This window comes from Arachis ipaensis, chromosome B3 (genome assembly GCF_059453495.1).
Source record: "Arachis ipaensis isolate K30076 ecotype BB chromosome B3, ASM5945349v1, whole genome shotgun sequence".
NCBI classification, from domain to species: Eukaryota; Viridiplantae; Streptophyta; class Magnoliopsida; order Fabales; family Fabaceae; genus Arachis; species Arachis ipaensis.
In genome coordinates this window covers 141,187,625-141,213,620 of record NC_142438.1, presented here as the reverse complement: position 1 = coordinate 141,213,620, position 25,996 = coordinate 141,187,625, and the positions used below count along the sequence as shown (strand labels likewise).

General features: G+C 36.1%; 3 protein-coding genes, 1 long non-coding RNA gene and 1 pseudogene across 4 annotated transcripts; 3 read left to right on the top strand and 2 right to left on the bottom strand.

Moving 5' to 3' along the window:
* Positions 1–2,110: 2,110 nt before the first annotated feature.
* Positions 2,111–4,092, top strand: LOC107631777 (TCP-1/cpn60 chaperonin family protein). The gene has a single exon (XM_016335325.3). It carries the CDS (start codon positions 2,306–2,308, stop codon positions 3,908–3,910), a length of 1,605 nt encoding a protein of 534 aa, XP_016190811.1. The 5' UTR covers positions 2,111–2,305; the 3' UTR covers positions 3,911–4,092.
* A 1,472-nt stretch (positions 4,093–5,564) lies between these two features.
* Positions 5,565–7,071, bottom strand: LOC107633922 (WAT1-related protein At3g18200-like; annotated as a pseudogene).
* A 2,636-nt stretch (positions 7,072–9,707) lies between these two features.
* On the bottom strand, positions 9,708–11,854 carry LOC107634762 (uncharacterized). The gene is made up of 4 exons (XR_001619046.3): positions 11,125–11,854; positions 10,469–10,528; positions 10,266–10,375; positions 9,708–10,109 (listed from the first exon to the last, which is right to left on the bottom strand). It is a non-coding gene; the product is annotated as an uncharacterized LOC107634762 (long non-coding RNA).
* Positions 11,855–19,420: 7,566 nt separating this feature from the next.
* Positions 19,421–23,291, top strand: LOC107631778 (2-oxoglutarate and iron-dependent oxygenase domain-containing protein CP2). The gene is made up of 9 exons (XM_016335326.3): positions 19,421–19,911; positions 20,586–20,633; positions 20,997–21,173; positions 21,294–21,444; positions 21,580–21,666; positions 21,907–22,031; positions 22,186–22,304; positions 22,522–22,633; positions 22,938–23,291. Exons 1-9 carry the CDS (start codon positions 19,606–19,608, stop codon positions 22,971–22,973), a joined length of 1,161 nt encoding a protein of 386 aa, XP_016190812.1. The 5' UTR covers positions 19,421–19,605; the 3' UTR covers positions 22,974–23,291.
* A 534-nt stretch (positions 23,292–23,825) lies between these two features.
* LOC107633923 (uncharacterized) lies at positions 23,826–25,569 on the top strand. Its single transcript, XM_016337510.3, has 3 exons — positions 23,826–24,738; positions 24,818–25,003; positions 25,091–25,569. The coding sequence occupies exons 1-3, from the start codon at positions 24,316–24,318 to the stop codon at positions 25,373–25,375; spliced, it is 894 nt and encodes a 297-aa protein (XP_016192996.2). The 5' UTR covers positions 23,826–24,315; the 3' UTR covers positions 25,376–25,569.
* The last annotated feature ends 427 nt before the right edge of the window (positions 25,570–25,996 follow it).

Here is a 25,996-nt window from a genome sequence, read left to right as displayed (position 1 = left end):
ATATTTTAATTTTTAAAAGCTAATGTCTTAAATAATCTCTGAAATTTTCAGGTCGTTTTAATTAAGTTTTTTACTTTAAATAACTAAATATACTCTTTATTTTATAAAGTATGAGTCTCTGTTAGTTTAAATATTATAAATTATTTTAATATTGTTAATATATATAATTAAATGCTAATTTTGTACTCTACAAATTGATGTAAACAAACAATAAAATTTAATTCAAATTAGTATTTCAAATATGTTTAAAATGTTCAAATTGATTTATACATAATTATAAAATTCTAATTTTTAACTCTTCATCTTTATCATTTATTCTTTTTTCTTTTTATCTTCATCATTTGTTCTTCTTTTTTTCTCATTTTTATCATACATCTTTTCTTCCACTAACTCACTTTTTTATTCCAATTGTTTTCCCTTTTCCCCTTTTCTCCATTTCTTCCCAATCCACACCAAATTCACTTTCAAGTTCATTTTCGGTGCTTTCGTCCATTTCAAACTTATTTAGTGTTGCTGGACAGCTTGTACGTGAAGAAGGAATGGAAGAAGAGGATCTCCGGTCTTAAGGCATTCCACTAAAGAAGCCTTTTGGAGATGAAGCAGCCTTGGGGTGTGTCCATGCTGAATTTCGTCAGGAGGAAGGAAGATCCGTCGAAGACTGAAGGAGTCAAGGAGGGAAAGGGCTATAGCGGCAGAGTAATGTGTAGTGGACGCTGGAGAATGCGGGAGAGGATTGTGTGCATGTGGTGATGTCAGAGTAATAGAATTGGTTGTTCGTGAGAATCTATGACGGCTTCAATGGCTCCGATACACCGAAGTTCTTGATGAGTCACTTCTACTATTGTTGTTTACAGTGAGTTTCAGGGTTTTTTTGGAAAATCGAATTTTTTGCTTTAAATTTTATTATTGATTATGTACACAAGTGTTTTTTTTAGAGTGATGATACAACAACTATACAAATTTAGGTGTATTTTTTATGGTTTATTCTAATAATTTGAAATAAAATATTATTTTAATTCATAATGTTTGGACTAAATTCTAAGTTAGTTTTTAATGTTTCAAACGTTTGATTTATATCTCAAGAAGTTTTTAAGCAGATTTAATGTTGTCCTATTATTAAAGTTGATATAATAAAATGAGTGATGTGAATGTTATAACATTATTAGTTAAGTGATATATTTTTTTGTGTATTAAAAAAACACAACTAAACTTTTTATGTAATAATTTCTTTTTCAATCTTTTAAATATTAACAATCAATAATTAATACTCTAGAATTAAAGGAAAAACTTTTACATTGATGATATTTGATGAATTAATTTATTTACAAATTAAAATAGAATGTTATTAGCTATTCAATATGCAAATTACTCCTGTTAAATTTAAGACAAAATTTAGAAACTAACTACAATATAAACTAACTCAAGTTAACTATTTAGTCACAAAAAAAAAACTCAAGTTAACTATTTGTATTTGTAGTTTTGAAATTCGAAAAATTAGAATAATAAAGAGTTATTTTTTTTTTTACAACAAATTTTTTATTTTTTATCTAGTTAGTTACTCTCATATTGATTATCTAATAGAACAATAACTTTAATAGTGTCATAATATTAAATCTGTTTAATTTTTTTTAAAATAAAAATAAAATATTTAAAATATTTTATGACTGAAATAAAATATTTAAAATATTAGAGATTAAATTAAAATTTAGTTCAAATTACAGGACCAAATAATATTACATCCTAATTATTTGTTTAATATTAAAAATTGAGTTGCCTGAATTTTTTTTATGAGGATCATTTATCCTAAGTGTTTTTATTTTTACAAAATTCAAAAGATAGATAGGAAAAAAATTGAAAGAAAAATTAATCAAAATCTTAAAACTTTTATCCAGATTTTATATAGAGGAGTGTTATGGAGTAGTAACTTTTGGCATTTGTAGCCATCAAATAGCCATCAATGATGGTTTTAATGGTGTGAGATTGGTGTGGAATTTCATCCAATGACTCACTTTTTTTTGCTGGTTACATACTGGTCAGAATTTGAAAAAGTTGCTTGCCCCTAGACTTTTCCTTTTATATATACAATAATCAATAATCAATAATCATTAAAATGATGAAGTGAAACTGAAAGAGTCTAGAAAAAGTGAAAAAACCGAATAAATCGCGGCTCCCAGAAGAGTGAAGACATAAACCCCGCTCAACAGAAGAAAAAAGAAGTCTGAATCCCAAATCTAGGGTTTTCACTTTTTCCCCATTTCATCACTCTCATACTAGGGTTCCCACTCACTCGCTCGCTCACTCAACAATGGCGGCAGTCACAGCCCCTCAGCAGCACCGTTCCTCCAAGACGGAGTCCTACGTCGACAACAAGCGCAAGGAGGACATCCGCCATGCTAACATTGTCGCTGCACGCGCCGTCGCCAGTGCCGTCAGGACCTCCCTTGGCCCCAAAGGCATGGACAAGATGATCTCCACTTCCTCCGATGAGGTCATCATCACCAACGACGGCGCCACCATACTCAACAAGATGCAGGTCCTCCAGCCCGCCGCGAAGATGCTCGTTGAGCTCTCCAAGTCACAGGACTCTGCCGCCGGAGACGGCACTACCACCGTTGTCGTCATCGCCGGCGCACTCCTCGAGCAGTGTCTAATCCTTCTCTCACACGGCATCCACCCCACCGTCATCTCAGATTCCCTCCACAAGGCCTCGCTGAAGGCCCTCGACGTTCTCTCCGCCATGGCTGTCCCCGTCGAGCTCTCCGACAAGGACTCCCTCGTCAAGTCTGCCAGCACTTCGCTAAACAGTAAGGTTGTCAGCCAGTACTCGACGCTCCTCGCCCCTCTCGCCGTCGACTCCGTGCTCTCCGTTGTAGACCCTGCCACCCCTGACATGGTCGACCTCCGCGACATCAAGATCGTCAAGAAGCTTGGCGGAACAGTCGACGATACTGAACTTGTGAAGGGTCTCGTTTTTGACAAGAAGGTCAGCCATGCTGCCGGTGGACCTACCCGCATGGAGAATGCCAAGATCGCTGTCATTCAGTTCCAGATTTCGCCCCCTAAGACCGACATTGAGCAGAGTATAGTGGTGAGTGATTACTCTCAGATGGATAGGATTCTGAAGGAAGAGAGGAGCTATATTTTGGGCATGATTAAGAAGATTAAGTCTACTGGCTGTAATGTGTTGTTGATTCAGAAGAGTATTCTGAGAGATGCTGTTACTGATTTGTCTTTGCATTACCTTGCTAAAGCTAAGATTTTGGTGATTAAGGATGTTGAGAGGGATGACATTGAGTTTATTACCAAAACTTTGAATTGCTTGCCCATTGCCAACATTGAGCACTTCCGGGCTGAAAAGTTGGGCCATGCTGACCTTGTGGAGGAGGTTTCGCTTGGGGATGGTAAGATTGTGAAGATTACTGGGATTAAGGATATGGGGAAGACCACTACCGTGCTTGTTCGCGGGTCCAACCAGCTGGTGCTGGATGAGGCGGACAGGAGTCTGCATGATGCTTTGTGTGTTGTTAGGTGTTTGGTTGCCAAGAGGTTTCTGATTGCTGGTGGCGGTGCTCCCGAGATTGAGCTTTCAAGGCAACTTGGTGCCTGGGCTAAGGTTTTGCATGGGATGGAGGGTTACTGTGTTAGAGCTTTTGCTGAGGCGCTCGAAGTCATTCCTTATACTTTGGCTGAGAATGCAGGTTTGAATCCCATTGCAATTGTGACTGAGCTGAGGAATCGGCACGCGCAGGGAGAGATCAATGCCGGAATCAATGTGAGGAAGGGTCAGATTACCAACATCTTGGAGGAGAATGTGGTGCAGCCACTGCTGGTAAGCACGAGTGCAATCACCTTGGCTACAGAGTGTGTGCGGATGATTCTGAAGATCGATGATATTGTAACTGTGAGGTAGATTTGAGTGAATAGTTACAGAAATTGAGCCATCATCCTTTTTTTAAATGATTAAAGAGTCATCATCTTACGCCTTTCTTTGTTTTAATTAAATTCCTAGTGTATGTGCTTGCTAGTGACTTTGGTTATGTAATTTCAACTTGCTTTTGCTTCTATATCTAAAATTTTGGATGCCCTTGTGAATTGTGGTGCTTTCTGGTGTCACCAGCAATATTTTTACTTAATGTTATCCATTTAGAGTCTATTAATATTAATTCATTTCTTCTGTTGATGTAGCAAGTCTCTAGGTGTGTTATGTCTAACCATTTTCACTTTCTTTAGTAATCAGAAAATACGGTAGGGATGTATATATCTCATTAGAATGGCTTCTTACAAGAGGGAAGGAGAACTATTTTCGGAATCTACTTCTGAGTCAACTCTTGTAAAACTGGGCTAGGGTTACCAGCGATATTTGGTGTTGCCCTTTTTACTGATGAGGGGGTTGTCCACCCCTTTGATTGCTGCAGTGGGAATAGCAGGTTGGGACTCATGCAGAAACTTTAGATCAGTATTCTGCTGCAGTGATGTCATCCACTTGGATATGACAAGACTTTATTGAAAAGCACCAGGAAGGTTTTTTGGCTAAAAAATTTTGATATGGAAGCAAAATGAGTGCTATACTTTAACATGGTAATTTTTGGTGTTTTTTAAAATTGTGGGAGTACACAAATCGGACCATCCGATTTGTGTTTAAAAAGTTGAAAAAAAATTCAGACTCCGACTTGTGGGAGTACACAAATCGGATCATGTGAGTTGTTTGATTTTAAAATTTTCCTTAAGAAATCGCATGGTCCGACTTGTGGTTGGACAAATATGAATTTCGGAAGCCAGAAAACGGACCCTCCGAGTTGTTTGTTGTTTTCAATTTTTTTACTGACGGAGAACTCGCATGGTCCGAGTTCTGTTTCACTGAAACTATCCCCCATATCCGAAATCAACACCACTTTTGCTTCCATATTCAAATTAAAAAGTGAGCCCTTGGATTGAATAGTTTTAGCAGTTGTGTGAATTGTGGATTCGGTTGATGTATCACTGTGAGTGGTTGATTGGCTGCGGTGTTCATTGAGTGTGGTGACTGCCTCTTAGTTGCTGTTGTTCTCGGTTGGGTTTCTGAGTTCTGGACCCCTTGTTAATAGTTGCGTGGTAAGTTCTTTCTTTTTGCTGGCATGCTGTTTATAAAATTGAAAAAGGAACGGTAAACTTAACATTCATGTATAGAGAACTCATCTATTTAGACTCATCATTCATCTAAAGTGGGTTTTTAAATGTTCATAGTGAGTATGACCTTTCATACATAAAATCAGATGTACATGTCAGTGAGTAAAGCAAAAGCACATGGATTCTAGCGGACAGTTTTATCTTCTCGTTTAAACTAACATTAGCCAGCAGGCCTTATGCCTCGAGCCCTTGACTCGAATATCTAGTATATGATTTACTAGGTGAAAATAAGCATAAAGAACATTAATGAAAAATAGCTGATTCTTGCACAAGTTGCAATGCTGCAAAGAGCTGGACTACTTCAGTTGTTGTGTTGTGTTGTGCTGATACTACACCAGAAACTAGATGCCATGGTATGCATGATTGCATGTATTTGTCAATGTCAATGGATCGAGATGTCAAGGTATGCCTTTAGGTGCTGCATCAGCATGTTTATTCTCTTCCTCATCGTTGAGCAAGGCTTCTGTTAGTAATGACTTTTTTGCATTGGTTGCATTTTTCTCTTTGCTCTTGCTCTTTCCCCATAGGACTAAGTAGAGGCCAACCATGATCAGTATTGCGCTGATAATCCTGTAAATGGAGAAAAAAAAAAGAGGGGGGGGGGGGTGGTCAAATTACGTAATTATGCCATTTTTCAACTGATTGAAGAAAATCTTATATTCAGGGTTAATAAATTGTTCTATATACCCTCCAGAGCATAACTGATCACCAAGAATGAGGGCTGCCATTATAGCAACTAAAAAGGTTTGCAATGGCTGAAAGACAGCAACACATACAGGGCCACCCCTTTGAATACACCATGTTTGCAGAGATATGACACCCCAGACGATACAATTCCCTGGAATCATCAAGGCATAAATGAATTCAGTTGACTTACACCAAGTTGCATGATTTGAGATTAGATAAGAATGAATCACATATTCACGTGACTTTTTCAATTAAGATGATCAACATCCGAACTATATTTCATTGATGAAGTGAAGAGTATTACAGCATATAGGATGGTAAGAAGCTCTTCTGTTGATATTATCTTCCAACGTTCCATATCAGTTTCTAAAAAGGCTGCTATAATCAAGAACTGAACTAATCCAAAGAAGAATGTAAAGGAAGTGTGATAGTTTTGCTGGATACTTCTTCACCACAAGAGCCTGAAAAAAGGGTTTAGCCACTTTGCTTAACATGAGAAAACAATTAAGCAAATAGAGTCAGTGCAACATTATTAAGAATGAAGCCAGGCGTTTACTAATTTGCAGTTTCAACTTTCATGCATGTAACTCATGATCAATAATGATTATGACGAAGATACCTGAAAAACCATCCAAGCAGCCCAAGACAAACAATGTCCAAGCAAGTATACGCAACCCCATGTCCAATTCTGAACTTTGGTTGATGACTGATGTATGTAGCTTTCTTCTTGCATCTGAGGTGTCTGCAGGTGGAGAAGAGGAGGGCCTTTGTATAGAGTGATCACAGTTCACAGTTGCACCTCCAACATTTGCAATGGTTCCTAGAATTTTTGCCAATCCATCTATTCTTGCAATGTTGACTTCCTCAAGTCTATAAAAAACAACTTGTGAATAGATCAGATGACAAAAATGTTCAAACTCAGAAGGAGATGTGAAATGAAATACCCTAGAGCTGAGGCCATGACAAAAGTGATTGCAGGAACTGAATTCTGCATTGCAGAAGCAAAAGTTGGAGAAGCATAATATAATCCCAACAAGTAAAACCCTTGGTTTGCAGTGATGCTAGCACAGCCAATGAAAAATAATGTTAGAAGAATAAAACGGAAACAAATAACTCGAAAATTGCAGGGTTTTTTTTTATTGCTTACCCGAGCAATGCTAATAGGAAAAACTGAAACAGCAAAGAAAAAGTAAGAGGTGGTCTTTCGTTCCTGTTCATTGTTTCATGTTAAAATCTTGCTAACATAAAAAGTGACAGAGACTATAGGAAACTATAAAATATGCATGTTTAATCATGAAACTTACTTCTCTAAGAAACAAGCAAGTGGACTCAACAAAAGAAGGGCAATTATATTTCGATAAATAGGGTAAACAACTTTACCGACACCAATATTAAGTGCAAGTCTAGAGACAATGTGGTATCCTGCAAAACAAAATTGAAGGGCCATTAATGCCACAAGAAGCTTCACTTTTTTTTGTCATAACACTTTCCATTCCTGTGTTCTTGTTCTAGCAACTTAGACTTGGGTATGGAGATTAAGGAAATACTTAGAGAGACGTGCTTATATAGAGAGGAAACAATCTGAAGGAACATTCAAAATTGTTCATTTTTTATAAAGTGATTATCGGCAGCTACCGATATTATTACTGTTACGATGGGTAACCGGAGATTATTGGAGTGGACTCGCTGGGTTGACCCAATCGTCTGAGGAAGGAAGCCTTTGAGCGGGTCTGCGCCTTGGAGGCCTCCGTCCGACTTGTGAGTATGAACGAATGGGGGTGGTACCTGCAAAGACACTCCGATGCCTAAGTCAGCAAGGGTGTGAGCAGGTCTAGAGAGTATTGGGCTTAGAGATACCTGAGGAGTGTCAGGGTATTTATAGTGGTGATCCAATAACCACCGTTGGAGTAGTGCCACCTTTTTAGGTGGATAACCGTCCCTTTATCTAGGGATTGTTGGGATATGGCTTCTAGAAGTGGGTTGAGAGATTTTAAGGGCAGTTACTTATTTAAATAAGTGTTATCTACCAGCTATCTCTTGAGCCCGACTTCTTTGGAAAGAAGTCTGTGTTGAGTCCGACCTCTTTTAAAGAGGTCGGTGAATAACGAAGGCAATCTTTAGATTGGATCTTTTGGTGTATTTGGAACTGGGCCTTAGTGTTGAGCCAGTGTATGAACAATTACAAAGGCATATAAGCGTTTAACATATATGCTAAGTTATCTCTAGGCTACAAAATGTAATATTTTAGGGAGACAAATTGAAGGTGGATCACGTTAGCCAGGTAGTTAGAGAGTGGCCAACCTCTATGATTTGCTTGACCATGTTCCCACCATCTCCTTTGTAATGATTTTAGTGACATTATTATTTGTATTGATTTTCTATCATCGTCGAGTAATTTCTTCAATTTTACTATGAATTCAATTTAACGTAGGATTTGGCATGCAATTTAATAATAATGATACGAAATTGTTCTATTCTTAAAAGATAATATATTTTATTGGTTTTCAAAGAAAATCGATACGATAGTATTATAGTATCTTATCATTTTCGTTGCATGTAAAATGAATATTCTAAATGAGTAATTGATGGTGACAATATATTGTCTGGACGTTGTGCTAGCATAAACGAGAGAAAACAAGATTTGTTAACTCAAACTACATAATCATTACTTAATATTGGATTGGATTTGGATTTCGGGCAATGATCTTAACTCTTAGTTCTATAGTTCTTCAAAAGTTGACTAGAGGGCCTATGGGTGTTGAAGATTCAAAACCCCTGAATTTTGGCTCGAAATCAAAGTATTTTTTATATTCGAATTTGTCATTTTATCCTGTATAATTTTGTATCAGGTTAAGTCATGTTTTAACTTTTAAGTAGACTCGACTGATCCATAGTTTAATTAAATTATATATTTTACATTAAAATTAATAATAAAATATCATAATTAAATGTCTTTATATTATAGTGTTGTTTTTGCTTTAAAATATTTTAGATAAATATTATATGATATTTATTAAATTCAACCTTTACAAGTAAAACTTTATTAATTTGTTATATAAATATTATATCATGTTGTTTTCTTTTTGCCTTTCAGTATTCCTTTATGTTTTATGACTTATCTAGTAGGAGTTTCTTTCCTAGAGTGATTTTCTTGTTGTTCCTTTAGGTGTTCTTTCACCCCCATTGTTTATAAAAATAAAAAAGTACTCTAATAAAAATATTGGATGGCTAGCAAGCATCCTATATTTTACACGCACTTTTAGTATAGTATAAGCAATAATCGGATAATTTTTTTTTTTTAATATAGGATGCTTACTAGTCATACAATATTTTTATTAGAGTGCGTTTTTTTATTAGTCAATTATTAATTTGGACTCATATTTTATTAGCCATACATATTATTTTGCACATATTTTGGATAGTTTTAAATTTTTAAATGTTAATTTTTTTAATTTTTTTTTAATTAAATATTTAATTAACCATATAAATACAATAATACGGGTACATAATATTATAATTAAATCAATATAATAATATACGTATCTCAGATACACATTACGCGCATATCCTTTTTGCCTTTGTATGAATATATCGCATTTTTTAAATAATAAATTGTCTATATATATTACATATTTCGATTTTATTTATTTAATTTAATCATGATAAATCTTCTTAATTTCGCCATGAATTTATCTCCATAATGTTTACTAACTTCGAATCTGAGGTACGCGGGGCAGGCAAATTTTGGCCAGCAGGATTTAACTACATATCTTTATATATAAATTGTACCAAAATACCTTCTCTCTTTTTTTTTTTTACTTTCAAAATTCCTTATCTTAAGAACCTAAAAAAAGTAGATAAAATGAAATAGAAATAGTAGTAATAAGTTTACAATTGTGATCATGTAACATTTTACATTTGTGTAGATTTATGGAATATAATTTGTGTCTTTATTATATCATGATACACCATAGAAAACTACAAGACTATGTAATTTGTATTATTGAATTTAAAATCTGAAAATCAGTTCTTGTGTTGCAGCCTCCCACTCTCTGAACCAGTATAGAGATCAATAATAACATTGATAACGGCCGATTTCGAGCCGAGAAGAATTCTGAGAGAGCATACTTGAGTTCATCAGGTGTCCCAACAATTTATTGCATATAAAAGCAAATATATGCAATCATACATGATCATATCAAAGTTTTGAATATCAAGCCAGATACACAATCTTAGATAGCAGTTAGAGAAGATGGCTGCATATAACAAGAAAAATGAAAATTAAGTTTACTGTTAGAATGGCTGCCAAAAACAAGACACACGCTAAAACAATGAAAGTAAGATTTTTTTCATGGAATAAATGATCATTGACCAAAAAATAAATTGAAGGGTAGTCAAGTGAAGGAACTAACATTATTCGTGTCAAAAACCATCACAAACACGGGCAGGTTCCGGACAGAAAAATCATCACCAAGATGACACAGAAACATCAGCAGTATAGTACTTAGTGTTGATAGTCCATCTGTTCAATCCCGGTCAAATACACACCCAATAACATTTAAGATTATGCTTCGAATAAGTTCGATGAAATAAAAGCGACTCACAGTCAACATACCCATGTACATTTACTTCAGAAGCTGAATCAAAAGCATCTTCACTATCAACAGAAGCAACCCTAAAATTGACATTAAATACAACCAAATCCACATTACTGCATGTAAAAATATATCAGAAGAACTAAATTAAGAAATAATTGTATAGTGGACATAGCATATCAATGATATGTTTTCCAACTGATTAAGAAAACATTTTGATGTAGTTACTATCCAACTAAATTAAGCATAACCAAATTATATATCAACTCGTCAAGAAGGTTTTACTGTTAGAATCCATGTCTCGCAATCACAGACACATTTGATGCAATATAATCTAATGACAGCATAATAAATTTTACATCAATACTTAAGAGTATACTTTCAGTATTCAAAATTAATCACTAAACCTTATTGCATTTGCACACCAATTGAACTTCACAAGTCATAACTACTACTACAACATCTAAGTTTGATCCAATCACTTTAAGTAAAAAACGAACGATAGTATCTAAGCAAGAATTATCCTAAAAAGTGTTACTTCAAAACAATATCTATATGAATATCAAACACTAAAATTAGAGCAAACCAATTTTAATCAACTACGAAAAAATTGATATATGCATAAACATGTTTCATCAACTTCGAAAAAATGAAAAAAAATCAATTTTAATGTCACCTGTTTTGACAAATCGAGTACAGGCAGATCGCGGCGCGTCGCAGCGAGGTGACGTGAGGCGAGGCACGGCGAGGGCTTCGACGGGCAAACAGCACAGAAGACCATAGAACAAAGCAACACAGAACAGAGCAGCGCAGAGAGAAGGATGCGATGGACGGATGACTACCAAGCCTCCGCCATGGACGACGGCGGCTATGGATGAAGAAGATGGACCAATGGAGGAGAAACGCAGTGCACAGGATTTGGATTCTCTAAAGTTTGAATTTCACTTTAGAGATTTAAGTGTGATCTCTCACCATTTATTTTATAGGTGGAACCAAGAATAAATATGAGAGAGAAACCATTCAAGGGTAGAAGATCACACTTTACCCTCTAAAGTACAAATTTAAAATTTAGAGGATCCAAATTCTAAAAAATAGATGTATGTTCAACTAGCTATTCTAACCTATTCATAAGAATATTAGTTTTTTAAAGAGAATATTTTGTTACCTTAAATGTTATTCTCACGGCAGAGACTTAATTGAAAAAAATTTAATGTACAGGGATCCAATCGAAAAGTTAAAAAAAAAATATAAAGACCTAATTGAAAATTTGGTGAAATTATAGGGACCTGCAGAATAATTAAACCATAAATATAAACCTAACTTATTGTGTTGCAACACAGAACTCTTCGTAAACTCTGTTATTTGAGATTGAAAAACATATAAATTAGAGAATAATACCCGTGTCTCTGTTAAAGCCTCACATATCCGGGCAAAATAAGTTAAGTTTAGTGATTAAAAAAATGAGAAAGCAAATATGTCTGGCAGGACCTTTAATTATGGTAAATTTTCTTAATTTCGTCATTGAACTTATCTCCACAATGTTTGCGGGCCATGTCAGTGTGTTGGCTCTGCGTTTTCAAGACCACTTCCTTTTCTTCTGTCACTGGCATTGATTTAGTGGTCAGTTCCCTTTACATTCATCTCTTAACACTCTTTTTACGGTTTCACCAATCGGATTTTTCTCCTTTTCTTTTCGTTTATAATTTGAATTTGTCAAAGAATATCAAATAAATATAATCCGAACTGATTGGTGTTGAAATATAGGGAGGGTTCTATGGATTATATTTATTTGATATTCTTTAACAAATTCAAATTATAAACAAAAAAAAGTAGTGAAACGGTAAAATGAGTATTAAGAGATGAATGTAGGGGGAACTGACCACTGAACCAATGCCAATGACAGAAGAGAAGGAGGTGAGCATGAAAACGCAGGAGAGAGCCAACACGCTGACATGGCCCGCAAACATTGCGGATATAAGTTCAATGACGAAATTAAGTAGATTCACCATAATTAAAGGTCCTGCCAAACATATTTGCTTTCTCACTTTTTTTTTTTTTTTTTAATCATTAAACTTAACTTATTTTGCCAGGATACGTGAGGTTTAACAGAGACACGGGTATTGTTCTCGTATTTTCCCTCCATGGACTAATTTATACGAAGAGTTCTGTGTTGCAACCAAGGTTCTGAGAACCGGACTAGTCATCAAACTGCTCTAGTCACTGGTTCACTGATCCAACCGGTCTAACCGTAGTTCAACCGAAAAAACTATTTTAGAATAAAATAATTAATAAATTATAAATAAACATCTTAGAATGTAAAAGCAGCTTGTGAGTGACTATTGAAAGAAATGCCAATTCAAATAGTACAAAGTGTGAAGATATCAGATAATACTATAATATATTGAAAGAAACCCAATAAACAACATTATAATCACTGTTCCAAAAAGTCCCGAGAGAATGCAAAGCTAAATTAAAACAGTAAATAGAGAGTAACATTTCAAGGAGAGATAACAAGTATATCAATACTCAATACTCTTAATTGTTATTATCCTATTCCGCAACATATGCAAGCTACAATGTACAAATACTTCGTTTCTACTCAAATATTTGTACCATGGGCGTATCTGCATCATATATTATTAAATTAAACTTCCTAATTTTAACTATAGTTTTGAGAAAATGGCCTATTTACATATTCTTATTTGTGCAAAACGGAAGGCAAGACTAGCTAGCTTTAATTCTCTTACAAGAAACTAGTATAACTTGGAAAACAACAATGATAAAGCCATGAAGAGATTCTATTAGCTCCTACTAAACAAAACAATTTAGATCAAAACTAAGGGTGAATTTTCAGTATTAGAAATCAACTGTGTCTCTTGAATCTCCAATTCAATTATGCCATAAATCCAAAGAGTTGACTTACTATACAATGAGCAAGTGCAGAAATAGAAGGAAAGACGAAGAGGTACCAGAGGGCAAAAAAAAAGTTAGTTTTCTTGTTCCTGCGAGTGTGAGCACGCGCTTACGCTGCGGAAATCCTTTTGCTGGTTTAGATTGCCATTTTCCTTCTCAGTTCTGATAAAGAACATCGACAGTTGAGAAAGTTGATCAACACAACGCAAGTGAGTGAAGAGTGAAGAGTGAAGATTGACAATTGAGAAAGATGATCAACACAGCAGAGTCACAAAACACACAACAGCACACTAGAACCGAGAACCCACAACAACAGCAACACAGCCAGAAAATTAATAGCAGCACAAAATTAATACTACCAACAGCATTCAGCAACAAAAATTATCATTCAGCAACAAACAGCATTTAATTTTATTTCCATTTTTAGCATTCAGCAACAAACATTACAAAACAGCAACAAGTAATCCCTAATCACACTAAACCTGAAATCAATAAAGCTAAACAAAAATTTCAATAATGATTTGATTTCCATTTTTAGCAGCAGCAAGAAAATTTCAACCAAAATTTCAGGAATTAAAAAAGGGCAGCAGCACAAAATCAATTATTTGATTTCCATTAATCCATTCACAATTTCACGTTCAAAAATCAGCAAACAGAGCATAAAAGGAAGAGCAGAACCGAAGAAGTGAACGCAGTGCCACTAACCTTCGACGGAGACCGGTGAGCGGCGAGCTGCTCCAACCTCGAACAGAGAAGCCAGGGAGGACGGGGACAGGGGAAGGAGGACGCCGAGCTACAAGAGAGGGCCTGAGTTACAAGAGAGGACACGGAGGCGCCGATAGCACGGATGGCGGCGGCACTGCGGCAGAACCATTGCAGGGAGAACCTAGGGTTTTCGCAGGGTGATTTTGAACTTTGCTTCAGAGTTCAGAGGGATAGTGATTCACGAATAGGTGGGGGTGTTGCCGTGTTGGGGGAAGGGGGTGAGTGAGTGAGTGAGGGCTGAACGTTGGGTTTTTTTTTTTTTTCAGACGGCGCCGTTTATCAAGACCGGCCGATTATTGGTCCGGTCCAACCGGCCAATTTTTTGCCGGTTTTTGAATGGACAGTTTTTAATAGTGGATCGGACTGTTTTCATCGCTGATTTTCGATTTAACTGGTTGTTTCGGTCCAATTTTCAGAATTATGGTTGCAACCTAATAAGTTAGGTTTATATTTATATATAAAGTAGAAGTAGAATAGTGTGTATCATGTAACATACATGAATAAAGATATGTAGTTAAATCATGCAAGTTACGGGATGACAAATGGGCTAAAATCTGCTGGGCGATCTGCGTACTTCAAATTCGAAGTTAGCAAACATTATGAAGATAAGTTCAAATGTTCAATAGCGAAATTAAGAAGTTTCACCATAATTAAAGGTCATGTTAAACATATTTGCTTTCTCACTTCTTTAAATATTAATCTTAACTTATTTTGTCCTGTGGCTCAAGATAGACTAATTTATTCTCATATTATTCTATGGACTAATCTGTGACGCTAAATCTGATAGTAAATTTGACGATATTCAGCATTTGTCTTGTAACACGGTGGTGGCGACAGTAACAATAATGACGTTGAAGGAGAAAGAGGAGGCCTAGTGTGGTGGTGGCAGTAATGACGATGATGACATTAAAAGAGAAGGAGGAGAAAAAATGTAAATGAAATTTAAATTTTAATAACTTAGTTAATAAAAATACACACCTAGCATTTTTGTTATTAAGGATTAATTTGATTGGAAAAAATTTTTAAGAATAAAATTAGATAACGAAGTAACGAATAGGGGTGTTCACGGGTTAGATGAAAGCGGGTTAATCCTAATCCAGATCCGGCCTTAAATATACACTAGGTCTATTTTTTAGACCCTAACCCAGTTCTAAACCCGATGAAATCTAAATATTTTCAGACCACAATTATACCGGATCCAAACCGGGTCTTTAAAGCTTTAACAATAATTTATAAATAAACTTATTTATAAAGAAATTTATTTATGATGTACTTATTTATAAAGAAGAAACTTATTGCCGAAAAATTGATATCCATATTTGAATTTGAATTTGTCCATAAATCCTAATTTGATGCTTCTTTAATCTATTTTATAATTCAACAAGCGTGATTAAAAATAAAATAATAAACTTATAATTAATATAACATAATATTGAAATTAATTTAAAACATATATACCTTTTTAGTTCTCTTAGGGTGCACATGGGTCGGGTGAAACCGGGGGGTCCGACCCGAAATAATGACCGGGTCTATTTTTGAGACCCTTACTCGACTCTAGACCCGATAAAAATACACCAAATTAGCCTCTAAAATATTTGGAGCCGGGGCGGATCGGACCATGTGCACCCTTACTCGACTCTAGACCATGAACACTTATGCATAAAAACCAATGTTTTGAAGATCGGTTCGAATCGGCCGGCCGAACCGGTCAAACCGAGAACCGTTAGCAAATACGGTTCGAACAGAAGGCAAAATCGTTAAATTCAAGAACCGGAGTTGAATCGATGAACTGGCCAGAAACGGTTGGTCGAACCGAACTGTGATCTGGCCGATTTTTTAAATTTTGCCAAAAACGCTGCGTTTTACCCACAGATCCAGAAATGAACCCTAGCCTCAGTCTTCACCCAGCCCCCACTCTCGAGCCTCTACCCTCCAGCTCTCCACTATCACCTCTCGCACTCAGTTCCCACGCCTCGAGTCTCCACCTCGAGCTTCCGACGCAACCTCCGTCTAGCCACCGCAGTCATCGCAAGTTCTGTGGAAGTCACTCACCGTCGCAAGTTCCTAGAGCCAGCTTGGAGATTCACACAGCCCTTTCCTCCGCGAAGTCAGCCGTGGAAATCGCAGCCATTGCCACCACTCCTTGCTGTCGCGAGTGTCTTCTCGCCGACGCCAGCTCTGTTCGACCCTTCCACCCCAACCACTGTCCCTGTCGCCGCCAGCTCTACATTCTTTCCTGTCTTCCACTAACCCTAGGTATAAAATTAATTTGTTGTAATAATAATTGTTTAAGTATGATTAATTGTTGGTTCTAACTTCAAACCTTGCTGTTATTACTTGAAGTATGATTAATTGTTGGTTCAACATTCATCATTTCATTCAGCAACACCATTCGTATACAGATCGGGTCAACACCCATTTGAAGCATTATTAAATAATTAATTGTTAAAACTGATTGTTTTAAGCATGATTAATTGTTGAAGCTGATTGCTTGGAAGCTGAAGCATGATTAATTGTTGAAAAACTGTTTGCTTGAAGCATGATTAAATGAGTAATTGTTGAAGCATGATTAAATGATTAATTGTTTGGATGTTGTTTGTTGAGATTATGGGGTAGTGGGTTGTTGTGATATTGTAATTGGGTTCTATTGTTATTGCTCTGTTGAGTCTGTTCTGAATCTGATTAGTGATTTTCTGAATGTGAAATCAATCAAAGAAATTGATTTTGTGTTGTCGAAATTATTGCTAAAATGGGTTTGTTACTCTGCTGCGGCTGTTTTTTAATTTATGAGTATGCTTTTTTTGAATTTTTGTTGATAAAATTATTCATTTCAGAGTTTGGGATGATTATTTGTTGCTGTATTTTAATTTTAAACCAAATTGATGCTTTCAAAAAATTAACAAACATCCAATGTTATTGATTTAGAGCAAGAAAATCATGAAGATGATGCCGTTGTTGGAGATCTTGGGAGTGATGATGATAATGGTAGTGTATTTCTCTTATGCAGAAACCACAGTTAAGGTGGAAATATCATTTGAATAGGAGGAATTAAAATAAGTAAACCACGGTTTAACTGCAAAATTTGGTTTTTGATGCTTTTTAATGCTGAATTTTATTGATTCTGTGGATATTTAGACACCCTTTTGTTTATAATTCATCGAATTGAAAATTGGATTGTTTGGTACTGCTCTATATGTATATTTGTTCTATGTCTTGGTGCTGAGTTTCACAAATATTCTCAATTACTTACAGCTTTGGTTTCCTTCTTGAATAGGATTTTATTTTTTCAAAAGAAATCACAGAAGATTAGGGTTGTGGATTTTTTAATTGAGTGATGAATGTAAAGCTGAAAAAGATGATGACAAAAATAATCTTTTAATTGAGTGATGAATGTAAAGCCGAAAAAGATGATGACAAAAGTACTTGGAAATATATATTTTAAGAGTTTTAAAAAAACTTTTAAGTTTGTAAATTGATAAGATCGTATAATTTTGGTGTATTTATTTATATTTTATTTATTATTTTATTATAAAACGATTTTTTTTTGTTCAACTACGGTCGAATCAATTGAACCTTTAAATCAATAAACCAATAATTAAAACGGTTCGATGACCGGTTCGATTTTCAAAACCTCGATAAAAACAATACGCAAGGTCTTATTCAACCATAGTTTTTTTTTTTTTTTTAAATCACCTTTATTCTCATCTACTACTTTTAAGTTTTAAACCTATATAGTCTTTTTTTTTTTGTCTTGCTGTCTATTTTTTTTTAATAATCAAACTTCTTATAAACCAAGGTTACGAGCAGTAAACCGATAAAGCAACTGATTCACTAGTTTAATGGTCTGATTGGAGTTCAACCGAAGTTCAACCAGTTTAATTAAATAATAAATAAAATTATTAAAATTTTATATATAATTTTAAATATTTAAATTTAATATTTTTTAATCTAATAAAATTTAAAATTTTATAATTTACCATAATAACTATAAATTAATTGAATTTGAATGAAACAAATTTTGTTATTTCATTCACTGTTAACTATTAACATATGAAAGCATAGGCATGATCAATGTATAATAATAAACCAGAATTAATATATAAAAGCATATAATCCGTTTGAGATTGTCGGACATCATTAAAATTAACTCAAAATTAAAAAATCAGAAAATCAGCAACAATATTATTATGAGTTTATGACAGAATATAACAAATCAAGAATAATTAAAATTAAACAAAATCTCAATAATTCAGAATTATTAACCTAACCCAACAACTCGATCAGTATTATTAACAACAAATTAACAGTACAAAACAAGCATAAAATCAAAAACAAATTCAAGAAGCATACTTAATATTTACCAAAGGAAGGGCCAAAGAGACAGATTAGAAAATCCAGCAACAATATTGCTATGGCAGAATATAACAACTCAAAATAATAAGAAATTAACAAAATCTCAGTGACTCAGAATAATAAAAAATTAACAAAATCTCAGCAACCCAATCAATGAACTAATCCAGCAACTCAATCAGTATTATTAACAACAGATCAACAATACAAAACAAGCAAAATCAAATTCAGGAAGCAGTGTTTAATGCTGATCGGAGGAAGAAACAGAGAGACGGAGAGCGAGCTCAACGGCGACAAAGAGCGAGTTCGACGGCGACGGCGAGGGGGAAAAAGAACTCGACAGCGACGACGAGGAGAAGAGAGAACTCAACGGAGGAGAAGAGAGCGGTTGACAGCGACGGCAAGGAGAAGAGAGAGCTCGACAACGACGACCGCAGAATCTTCAACCCTGCTTCCGACGACTAGACGACGCCAACAAACAGAGAGAGAGAGAAAGAGCTCGGCGAAGACAACGACGCGGTGTTGCGGTGGTCAAAACCGTCGCTGCGGTGGCTACGAACTGCGGTGGCTGCGGGCTGCACGATTAGGGGCTAGGGTTCTTCTCTCAATTTCAAGAAGAGTGTGTGTACTATGACTGGGTTATGGGTGACGAAAGGGATTTAGGTTTTTTTTTTTCTAAAGGCAAAACGGCGTCGTTTGGAGAGTTTTTTCGAACCGAAAACCCTTTAAAAATCGGCCGGTTCTATCGGCTCACCAATTAATTGCCGATTCGACCGGTTCTATAACCGATTTTTGTCAAACAATTTATAGGCTTAACAGAGCCGGCCTAGTGATCGGTTTCCAGTTAATCCGATTGACCCGGCCGGTCCAGTTCGATTTTTAAAACTATGTTATAAACAGAAAAATTCAATAATGCAGTGCTTGAAAAATAAGATAAACAGCATTCACAATCACAAGTAAGAGTTGACCCAAAAAAAAAAAAAAAACCAAAACAAAGAAAGAAAAGAAAAACAAAAAAGGTACCCGCATTTTCACCAAAAACCCTAATCTCCCCTAAAGTGTTTCCTTTGGCACCCTGAATGCTATGTTAAGAGAAAAACGCTGATTGTTGCAATGCAGGGTTCGAACCATGTCCCTCCACAGCGAATCGACTGACCACTGGAGGGTGGCATCCCCGGCATTGAGGGGCGCCGAAAACGCCGTCCCCGGGTGCGCATACGGTGGAGCGGTTTCGAGCCAGAGACTGAGGGTGAACCCGATCAGAGACCACGTATCGGAATCGTACGATGAATTGGAGTTGGATTTCAGCCCTTCGATTTTCAGCTCTCTGGAGAAGCACCTTCCGATGAACATGCTCAATGCAACTCGCGGGGACAAGCTCAAGTACCTCAGAACCATTCTCCTCGACTATCTTCCCCCTGCCGCTCGCATTAGAGTCTCTCTCTCTCTCTCTCTCTCGTTTTTGTTCATCGTTTGCTTGTCGCTCTTGCTAGCATGTTTTGTGTTCTTGAATGTTTTTCATTTCGTTGTCCTTACCTGAAAGGCTTGTTTCCTGGTCATTATTGCTTGTTTCTTGAAGCTTATTGCTGGGAATGATTGTGTGTTTTAATATTGGTAGCGTTGTAGTAGGGTAAATTGCATACCTTGTGTCTCAAGAAATGTTAATTAGCAGTGATGCTTCTGCTTCAGGTTTAAGGGTTTAAATTGGGTGTCATTGTAAAATTAATTTACAGCACCTGGATAGAATGAAAGCAGAGGATTTAGGGTTGTTCTGCATGATTTTTTTGGGGGGAAGGAAAAAGAGGGGGGGGGGGGTTGGTTGGTTCTCTATGCTTGTCAGTTTGTGAGAAATATTTGATATTGTTCTGTAGCATTATGGAATGTGTTGCGATATATGGTGAGTTTCTGTCCCCCTCCGAAAAGTCAACTTAAGAATGTGTGATTTTTAACTTGTGGCATTTGATGGTGTTTAACAGATGTACATAGGGCTTTTTTCTCTGTTTATCTTTTATAAAATGATTATGATTTCGAATTTACTATTATCAATGTTGTTTTTGCTTTTATTATTCTATCACTTGTTTTTATGATGGTTGTGATGTTATTTGGCAGGACCAAAAGTATAGAGAATACACACAGATGATACTATCAAATTATAAGGTATGCAATATCTAAGCTGTTAAGTACTTGCACCTTATATATATATATATATATATATATATATATATATATATATATATAATGGAAGTGCATTTTATGGATATCGTAGATTCTATGATTTAGTTTTTCTCAGTCCCCTGCTAAATATTAAACGTGAGCTCAAATATTCAATTTTCTTGGGCATCTGTTTATGTGTTTCAACCTAATTTATCCAGCTGCTAAAAGAAGCTATTTTCCAATTCAAAAAACAACAGATATGGTTAAGATTAAGGTGTGCTGAAGTTTAATGATAAACTTCACATATCCTCCTTTGTGATTCATTTTTAACTAGACTTACCGGTTTTTTTGCATCACAATTTTCAGCCTCTCAATAAAGAGTTGTACGCTATGAATCCTACAGCATTCTTTGTCCCAGCATTCCTGAAAGCAATTAGTGATAATAATGAAGACAGTTTTAGAAGTATAGTTTCTGAGCCCTTCCCTGGCATTTTTACATTTGAAATGCTTCAGCCACACTTTTGTGAATTGCTGTTATCTGAGGTAATTTATAATTTTAACTAGCGGTATTCTGTTCCTTTAATTTAGACCTTGGAAGCAGAAGCATGTACTTGTATTTATTTATATCTTGTACATGTTGAAATTTATCTGTGGCATCCTCAGGTCGAAAGCTTTGAGAGGTGGGCTTTCAAAACAAAATTTCAGATTATACGTCCCAATACAATGAATAAGTATGGTACTGTACTCGATGACTTTGGCCTTCAAACTATGCTTGCCAAGCTTAGAGAAAATTTCATTAGTCCTTTGTCTAAAGGTGAATAAAGTCTAAATGATTAAATTTAACACATGCTGATTTGACCAATTACATAATTTTTTTGCCAGAAGAGATTAAGATTTTCATTTTCATTTCTCATAGGACATGTTCATCAATTAATCCCTTTTTGTGCAGTGTTTTTTGCAGAACTTGGTGGATCAACCCTGGATGCTCATCACGGGTTTATTGTGGAATATGGCAAAGATAGAGATATTGACTTAGGTACAAGTTCTACTTGGGTAGAGTTTCTCTGCAGTTCACTTATATCATATGTTGCATTCGAGTTTGTCTTAAAAGTAGTGAGTTACTCTTGTCTTGCATATGTTACAAACAACCATATCAGCATGCTATATAAGCTATTGGCATATAGATTTTTCAATAACGTAGGAAGTAGGATTCTTTTACTATTTAATATGTCCTGAACTTTCCTTTAATATCTAATGCATACTCTTACATTTGTAGGTTTCCATGTGGATGATGCAGACATAACCTTGAATGTTTGCCTGGGCAAGGAATTTTGTGGAGGGGAATTGTTTTTTCGGGGCATGCGTTGTGATAAACATATAAATACAGAAAGTATTGCAGAGGTAAGTCACGGAGATGGAATAACATAAAGATTGGATGGTTGATTGTGGTAATGTAAAAAATAAAATAAAATTGTTGTGATAAAATTTTTCTTATTTAGTAAACAGTTCTTTATCACTTAAATTCTCTTTAATGGAGTTCAATATTTCAAAGCAGGAGATCTTTGATTATTCGCATGTCCCTGGACAAGCTGTCCTTCATCATGGTCGTCATCGCCATGGTGCTAGAGCCACTACATGGGGTCATCGGGTTAACCTAGTTCTTTGGTGCCGAAGGTATTTTCACTTGCACTACAAATTATATCATTGTAATTTTTCTTGCGCGGAAATTTCTACATCTCTGCAATTTTTGTGAGAATGCTACTATTATTTACTCAATACTCAAATATTAGATCTGATTGTAAGAATAATGTTCTTCATATATTTCAATAATCTAGACTGGTTTTTGTTGTTCTCCAAATGAAAGATTGAAAGTTGCATTATTTCTGTGCAGTTCTGCTTTTAGAGAGCTGCAAAGGTATAAATCAGATTTCTCTAGCTGGTGTAATGTGTGCACTCGTCAGAAGAAAGAACGGCAGCGCAAAACAATAGATATTACCAGCTTGGTAAATCTTTATGCAATCATTCTTCATGTGCATGCATAGTGTTCTTGACTTCTTGATTGCTCAGTACTCAGTAGTCAGTATAAATTAACCGATAGAACCCAATGGGCAATGCTGATGATTATGTGACCAAGGTGGTTGGATAAAGTTTGTTTGTTGACTTCTTGTATACCCTTATTACTCTCGCCTGTTTTATGTTGCTGTTTAATTAGAGGTGCTTCCCAATCTAGGTTTTTTCTTGTACTGCACGTTTAGAAATGCATTATGGTTGTTTTGCAGAACATAACCATATGAATTTGTCGTACAGGATTTGTTCAAATGGAAAGGCGAAGCAACTGCATGATCTGTTTGTTTAATGGATCAGGGGTTGGTTTTAAATCCATGCAGGAACAGGACTAATGTGAAGGGGACAATTTCTATAAATTAGCTAGAAATTTTTCCTGTAATAATGCTGCTGTTCATTCCCCTCTCTCTTTGTGGATATTCTGTTAGCTTTTTTCTTATTTCATTTGTATCTTAGATTTGATTGAGAGGTTAGGTGCATGGTGTGCACAATGATTGTCGTCATCTTGCGATGCACTTTTGATTAACATGGTTAACCATTTTAGATTTTAGATATCAATTCAATTTCTGATTATGTTGGAGGTTTATTGCGAATCTAGTTTAATATTAATCTGTATTCAATTTCTCAACTTAGTGTAATGTTCATTGACTGAACTCAAGCATGGCGTGTGTGGGCTCCACCGGCCGCACGCGAAGCATGTGATGTAGTAGTGGACCAATTTCGCACTTCTAATTTTTTGCTATTTAAGAAAGGATGGTTCTCCTTTTCGGACAAGTACCAATATTATGGTTTTTGCATAATGTTATTAAATTATTACTTTATTTGATTTCTTAGAGGTTAACATACGCTATTAAATTACAAAGCAATATGAATGCGTCTTAAAATAAAATAGAATCATAAATAATGTATTAAATATGGGAATAAAAAATCAGACAAAGAATAAAAGGTTTCATGTTTTTATACTGATTTCTCGAGGCTGTTAGCCTATAGCCTAGTCTGATATATTTTTTCTTTTCTTAATCAGGGATGGATAGTACATGAAATGTGAAAATGACTTTCGCAGAAAAAGAACTGACGTGGAAATAACAGTAACAGTAGTCATATAAATTCCAGAAACCCATGTCAGCTGGCTTGATGGGTTACGACAGATCCGAGAGGCACCGACATTCGCATCTCAATTAAAGATAATGAAGGTAGAAGTGTCTAAACACATTGGTTTAAAAGATGTGATTATAGTACAGTAGAAGAGAGTGAGGTGTTATGAAGAAGGCGGGCATGTGGTGGCGCTTTAAATTGATATTATCCAATTTGCGATCCATTTTGAAGAAGATTGATTGATGGAGTATGTAGCAGATTCGTGTTTGTTTTACTGTTGGGTAGTGACAACTGTACCGAAGCTAGCTGTCGGCTCATTACTTGTTCATCTTCCTCAACCGTTCCCATTCTCACTTTCAATTTCCACTCCGTGTCGTGTAGTGTAGTTGTGTCGCTTTATTTAACTTTACTGCCTGCACTACCTTTTCTTCCCTTTGAAGCTTAAAAAATCTAACTCAAAGCCACAATGATATATTTATAGTAGATATTGGAGCTTCAATTTGTGCAAACACTTGCTTAACCGGAAATGCATGCAAAAACAGATTCGGAAGTGACAAGCGTAGATGCGTCGTCATCTCCGAGGAGGGCAGTGTACTACGTTCAGAGTCCATCACACGATGGCGAGAAGACAACGACGTCGTTCCAGTCGACGCCGGTGCTCAGCCCAATGGGGTCCCCACCGCACTCCCAGTCGTCCATGGGCCGCCACTCTCGCCAGTCCTCGTCGAGCCGCTTCTCCGCTTCTCGCAAGCTCATCAACAAGAAGAAGGATCAGATCGACTCCATCATCGAAGAAGAAGGCCTTCTCCAATCCGAACATGACGCGCGTGTCCACACTCGCCGCTACTATTTTCTCGCTTTCCTCCTTTCCTTCTTCCTTCTCTTCACCCTCTTCTCTCTCATCCTCTGGGGTGCCAGCAGGCCCATGAAGCCCAACATCTTCGTCAAGGTTTCCTTTAATTTCATTTCATTCAATTTAATTTTCACTCCTCCATATCCCCCTTTAACTTGTTCTGTGTCTACCGCAGAGCATCAAGTTTGACCATCTGAGAGTTCAAGCTGGTTCTGATGCTACGGGTGTGAACACTGACATGATCACCATGAATTCTACCGTCAAATTCACTTACCGTAACACTGGCACATTCTTCGGGGTCCATGTGGCATCAACACCTTTAGATCTATCATATTCGGAAATCGTAATTGCTTCCGGCGATGTAAGAATACGACAGCAAGCTAAGCATAAATATACATTTTTTGTTTTCATTACTTGGTTAATTTGTTAGTTCTTAAATGAATAACAGATGAGGAAGTTCTACCAGTCAAGGAAGAGTCAAAGGGTGGTGAGCGTGGCAGTGATGGGGAACAAGATCCCCTTGTATGGAAGCGGCGCAAGCCTTAGCAGCTCAACGGGGATGCCAATGGTGCCGGTGCCATTGAAACTCAGCTTTGTGGTTAGATCCAAGGCCTACGTTCTTGGCAAATTGGTGAAGCCCAAATACTACAAGAGGATTGATTGTTCCATCACTTTGGATCCCAACAAGATCACTCTCCCTCTTTCCCTCAAGAAATCTTGCACATATCATTGACCTTCCCACTTTTTGCCTCAACTGTAGTATGAGATCACCATCACCTTTGATTTTTTCTTTCGAAAAAGAATTCACTTTTATCCACCATTTTAAAGCCAAGGAATAATAATGTATTCAACTCTGAATTGTTCTAGTTTATTTTTCAGGTAATTATAGCCCAATAATATTCACTTTATTTATATTTCAGACCAAGAGTATTCTTGATTGAATATGTCAGCTGTGTAGAATAAATTAAATAGATTATTATTCTTGATCGCTATATTAATTTGCAAGCAAGGAATATTATCCACTTGAACAAATGACTCAGGTAGAGGTTGGGTTCGAGACTTGTTAATGTTTTTTCGTCTTTTTAAGTTATGAATCACGAAAAAATTAAAACGGTTTAAAATAGTTAATAAAACTGTGGCTATCTTTTTTGTATATGTTACGATGGGTAACTGGAGATTAGTGGGCTGGACTTGTTGGGTTGGTCCAATCGTCTGAGAAAGGAAGCCTTCGAGCGGGTCTGCGCCTTGGGGGCCTCCGTCCGACTTGTGAGTATGAATGAATGGGGGTGGTACCTGCAAAGACACTTCGATGCCTAAGTCAGCAAGGGTGTGAGCAAGTCTAGAGAGTATTTGG